The 6,000-nt window shown below is 39.4% G+C and overlaps 1 protein-coding gene across 1 annotated transcript in view; it reads left to right on the top strand.

Annotated features, from left to right (window-relative positions):
• Window positions 1–964: 964 nt before the first annotated feature.
• The window catches only part of csmd2 (CUB and Sushi multiple domains 2), a 323,103-nt gene continuing 318,067 nt past the window's right edge, over window positions 965–6,000 (top strand). The window contains 1 exon segment of the mRNA XM_081376365.1: window positions 965–1,723. Coding sequence (XP_081232491.1) covers window positions 1,540–1,723 — 184 coding nt within the window. The 5' untranslated portion in view covers window positions 965–1,539.

The following is a 6,000-nucleotide window of genomic DNA, read 5'->3' as shown; positions in this document are numbered from 1 at the left end:
TTTTTTTTGTGTAGCTCTGGAAACCACCATTCTCATCCGCAAACACATGCGCATTTTCTGGTAAATGCGGCCAAACTCCCTTGCTGGCCAAAACAGAGCGCTTCATTACTCTACCGCAGGATCTGTCCAGACTGTCCTCTGGTGTCTGCGGATGAATCCACGTTGAACTGGGAAATGGCCCTAATGCGTCCCAAAAACCCGGAGGGTTTGTTTTAGAAGATCTTGTAGTCATTTTAAATTTCTTTAAATAAATTTGTTTCAATTTCTTCTGATCGTGATTTTCTTGTTTTTATGGCTTGCGTCTGCCTTACTTGGAATATTTATGATCGAATTTCAAACAATTATGCAAACAGCTTTAATTCATTTACGTCACCTGAACGGTTCGCAGGAGTCGAGAAAAAGCGACGCTTCGCGGGGGGGAAAAATTGGGAAACGTGATGTAAATGTCAATGGAAACGGACTGTAGCGATACTGTTTGCGCGTGAATACGTGGCCAACAAACAAAACAAATAACTAAAGTATATGAATTTTAGCCTGCATACATTTATTTGAAATATTTTGGAGTTATGCAATATTCCATCATGTTTTAAATGCATATCAAATTATTTCAGCATAATAACCGCTGATGGTTTGATATTCACAGTCGTTTTATTCAAAACAAAAGTATTTCTAAATTTCCAAGCATCTAGTTTTTTTTTCGGTAAAGTGATGTTGATTTCACCTCGTCGCAGGCTTGTCTTTTACATATATTAGCCTATATTTTATTTTATTATATTATATTATAGTATAGTATTCTTTTTACAATCAAACTTTATAGTGTTTGTGTTGTTGGCACACCTTGCAAAGGAGAGAGAGAGAGAGAGAGAGAGAGAGAGAGAGAGAGAGAGAGAGAGAGAGAGAGAGAGAGAGAGAGAGAGAGAGAGAGAGAGAGAGAGAGAGAGAGAGAGAGAGAGAGAGAGAGAGAGAGAGAGAGAGAGAGATGCTGTGAGCTTGCATACCGCAGTCGCGCTCTTCATTTCATTTGCTTAAGTCTTGAAACAGTGAGCCCAGAGGTGGAAAGAAATCCCTAAACGATTATTTTCACGCCTGGAAATGATTCAGACAGTGATGAAGGCTGTACACTTTCACGAGTGGGCGGTGACAGTGAGTGTATCCTAGCTGTCCTTTCATAGTGACTCATTGGGAGAAAGGCAGAAACGTGGATTTTCAGCGTTGTAGTTATTAGAAATTAAACTTATACGCGCGCGTGTAGGAGTGTACAGGCGTAGCCTATATCGCATCATCCATTTGAATCGGTTGCAGACTTTATCCGTTTGCAACGCTAATGTGAGCTCGAAGAGACCAGATACAGTTCTCATTATCAGTTCTTCAGCTGTTAGGAGAAAACGCGTCTATTAGAATCGGCTCACCCCGCGGCTCGCTTGAGATGGTTCAGTCCAGCTGCGAGGGTCCAGTCTCCATGCACTGGGATTTTTCTCAGCGCCGACACCAAGTGAATCTTCCTTTTAAAACCATCTGATAACCGTGAAAAAGCCCACCATGAGAGCCTCTTTGAATCCTGACAGAACGGGACTCGTGAGGACAGAGTGCAGATGTCCATATAACGGGACGAGGAAACTGGATGGTATAAGGATTTTTGCGCTAATGAAGGTGGGAGTACAGGCGCATCACTGGAGCGGGGTGCTGTTCTTCTATATGGGGCTGCTGGCTGCATCGGTTAAGGGTGAGTTTCCCGTTATGCTGCATGTGGTCCTGTTGCCGTGCGCGCGACCCTCTTGGAGGCTACATACGACCCTTTTACCCCTGACATGTGGATGGAGTGCTGTCATTGTCAAATCTGTGCCAAATGTATGGCATTTAACGTTGGGTCTTACGTTTCATTGATATGGATCTAGGCATCAATGGATATAAGCAGCAGACTCACTAGAAACATACAAGTCAACACATGCAGTAGCCAAGTTTATCATGTATTTGTACGTAAACGTATATAAATATAAAAGAGCCTTGTGTACTTTTCAAGGCGCATTTGGTGTTATATCTTTGGTGTTACCATGTAAGCATAATATGTTGCAATGTGCTTTAAATAACATGTAGGCTACCTCAGAACAAGATATTGGTTTTCTGGTGGGTGGGCAAGAACAGGGTACTTTTGGTTTCAAGGAAAAACATGGGTTAATGAATAATCATGTCGAAGAACCATTTTCGAAAATATGTGTGTATGTGTGTGGCGCAAGATTTCGTGAGTGTGGGAGCCAAGAGTGAATGAGTGAGTTTGGGAGGAAGGGGGGCGTATGTGGAGGCTGGAGAGAGAGGGGGGGTTCATGCCAACAAAACAGGTCTTTGACTCTGCGCTATTTTCAACATTTATTTTACCATAATGTTTCATAAAACATTTCCATTCTAACAGCCAAGTCATAGCTAGGGATCATCATTTGTTGCGTTTCTTGAAATTGTGGCATTCCCAACCAACTATACATCCGTTTGCCTTGAAGAGAACTTGTAGTCTGAGTAACGTAGCTACTGATTGTGTCAGCCCGAATTTAGCTAATTAGAAATGTCATGATATAGCCTACATTGAAACGAATTATCCCTTTTGACTGTCATTCTACCATCTCCTTTTATGTTCCAGTAAGCAAGAAAATAAAGTCACACAGTTTCGAAACAACATCAGGGTGAGCAAATATATATTTTTAAAAAAAGAAAAAAATATATATACTTTTTTTATTATTTTTTGACTGAACTATCCCCTTAATTCAGCAGCATATTGAACAGTCTCGAGCTGCTGAGATTTAACAGCATTGTTTTCCACGGAGTTGATGTTAGTCAGGTAAACGAATCCAAAGAGCCGGTCGACATTTTATGTGTTTACCCTTAATACCGCGAATAAGTATCACGAGCTGCAGAGTGAAACGTGTTTGACTGAGTCCGTAAAGCACTCGCGAAGCCGCCGAGCAGTTTCCCACTTTTTCCATTGAGCGGCACTAAAGCTTCAGGATATAGCTGCGCTTCCACAGAGCCGGCCGTGGAGTCTCTCATGCTTCATTAATAAACCGAGTATATCTTGGAAGCCTTTTAGAGTTTTCGTGTTAGCGCATAAGCTATGACTGGTGAAATAAAACGGGCCTTTTTTCTTAGCTGGGAGGAAATGCAAATTTAATGCCTCTTCAGCTACTGGGACATGGCTGAGCTCATCATGTAGGCTCTATGGTCACTGCATATCGACAAATTGCTGATTGAAAAGAGGTAAAATGCTTCAGTGAAAACCTGGTTTATACTCGTAGTTACCTTACCATATGGGCTACAGTAAAAAAGATATAGAATAACTAGTTATGTTTATAAATAAATATGTCAATATGTCATTCCAGGTGCCAGAGTTTTTCTTAGATTGTTGTTTTTACTGTGCCCATGTTTTCTACATCTTATCAAAAGTAAAAGATTTGAATTAAAAAGAATGGATTAAAATAGAATCCCATTCATCTGTTTTAAAGTGTGAAAAAAAGTAATGTGGTTAATCATGCGCTCTTGCTCAACCTCAGAAGCTCTGGAGAAATTGAAGCGCTTGAGATGAAACACTTTTTCATATTTTAGCCAAAGATAATGACTAACAACTCATCATCATGGATATCTGGCTCAATCCCATTTTCCTTGCCCAGAATCTTTTACAGTCGATGGCACTTGTCTTCATAAAATGGTCAAAGTCACGAAACGGATGCATTTCCATGATGCAAGTTGGTGTAAGGCTCCATTGAACATGAGAATTTGTAAGCATGCGGAGAAATCTTTTCATCATGTTGGAGGGAGCGTGACGCATGTTCAGTTCAGTTTTGGCCAATCCCTTTGGTTGTTTGAACATACAACATTTTTTAATGTTTATGATAACGTTAGGGAGGATGTTCCAGGTCAGGCTCCAGATATGAGATGAAAGGTGGGCCAAGTGATATTCCAGGTGGGCCGGGCGGATTGGGGTGGGGGTGAGAGGGTGTTCTTTAATGCTTTAGTCTCACATGTTTATTGATATAGAGTAGACTCTTGTCTCTTTTTACCCTTTTATTAAGCTGAGGTCCAGTGCTATATGTAAGCATGATGCATTTGTCAGCTGAGCGGCAACAGGTGTTTTGAGAAGACTTGAAGGAATAGCTCAGAGCAGCTTGTGGATAGCACAGTTCTGTGAGACTTCAGCACCACGGACAGCTCTCCGCGAGCTCTGCTCATTGCGTCTTTTCCGCTGGTTGCCTTCACAAACGACTCAAAATCCGCCTTAGCAAACAAAGGCTTTTAGACATATTTTGTGCTGAGGGAACAAAGGAACATTAAAACTTTAGTCTGACTGTAATAGTCTGCTTCTGCTTTGACTCTTAGAGTTGTAATCCCCAGCTGCAGTCCAATTAGGACCATGGACAGCTCCCACCAGAGAATTTAGCACAGCTGTACAGCACAAGCTGGTTCTCTCAAAACGAGACAACACTTACACTCAAACGGTGTTGTGTGTCATTGAAAACCCCTTCACTCAATACTCACATTCATACTGCTAATACTGCTAATATTTGTTTTTCTCACACCATTGCTTATTCATCTCTTCCTTCCTCTCTATCCTTTTTCATTGCACACATAATAACTTGTTCCAAAAAAAAAATTAACATCTGTCAGTCTGTTTGCTTAGACTTTAAAGGCAAAGACTACTAAACATGTCTGTTGTTTGCATGCAACTCCCAAAGGGCTGAAGGATGCCTTTGGCAAGGAGTGAGTGGATTTGTGTATACAGCTGCATCACTAGTATACCAAAAGTTTCCCTCCTTTGTATGCACTGTGTTTGACATAAGATACTTATTTAGCACATGAAAATAAAGTGGCTAAGATGAGTGTGTGACTTGATTTTTATGTAATTTACTCATGTCGTTCCAAACTTCTCTGATTTTCCAGATTCTGCAGAATAGAAATGAAAATATAATAAAAGTCAATGGGGTCCAAAATTTTCAAAATATCTTCTTTCACAGAAGAAAGTCATACATGTCTAGAACAACATGTGGGTGACTAAATGATGACAGAATTGAAATTTTTGGGTGAACTATCCCTTTCAGTCAGAGGACAACAGGTCAAGTTGTTTATTTGTCATTTGAAAGGCTTACACAGGGTTCACTGGACATATAAATGCTTTTGATGATGCCCAAGAACATTGACACAAAATATTTATATAAAAAGTATACGTGAAGTGTGAAATGTGAAACGTTCTATATGTAAAATAGAGCAAAAATGGATGACTTTATTTTCTTTGTAGCTATTCTTTGCATTTCCATCTCTCTTGTTTGAGTTTAAAGATTTTGAAATGCACACATATGCCTCTCGGATACATTTACATAGATATAGAAATGCAAATATGACAATTATTACGACTCAAGAGGTTTTCAGTTGGCTTTCATCATGGTACACATAAGACCTGGGTTAAAAGACTAGTCAATATGTATCTGACATTTGCAGCTGAAGCCATTGCAGTATGTGCACGTTTTTTGTAGTCTTCAGCTGTCAGATGTCTTTTTCATTAGTGTACTTTGGAGTACATTGGGTTATTTGGGAAAAGTGTGACTCAAGGTCAAACATGATTTGGAGCATATTGAGACAAATGGGCCCATTATTGTAAAGTTTTGAGTGATGGTGGCTGAAAGAGCACAAAAATATTCTACTGTTCAAAAGTTTGGGGTCAGTACTTTTTTTTTGTAAGTTTGTTTTAAAAGAAATTAGCATTGACATTGAATTTTGATCAAAAACGACAGTAAAGGGCTTTAAAGTGTTATGAAATATTTATATTTCAAATAAATGCAGCTGTTTTGAATTTACCGTAAAATCAATGAAAAAATCCTGTTTTCAACATTGATAATGCTAAAAAATGTTTGTTGAGCACCAAATCAAAAGGATGAAGGATCATGTGACACTGAAGACTGGAGTAATGATGCTGAAAATTCAGCTTTGCCATCACAGAAATAAATAATATTTTAAAATATATTT

This window comes from Scardinius erythrophthalmus, assembly GCF_964197995.2.
Source record: "Scardinius erythrophthalmus genome assembly, chromosome: 10".
NCBI classification, from domain to species: Eukaryota; Metazoa; Chordata; class Actinopteri; order Cypriniformes; family Leuciscidae; genus Scardinius; species Scardinius erythrophthalmus.
The sequence above is the reverse complement of the archived record's forward strand: the minus strand, read 5'-3'. Positions and strand labels throughout refer to the sequence as shown.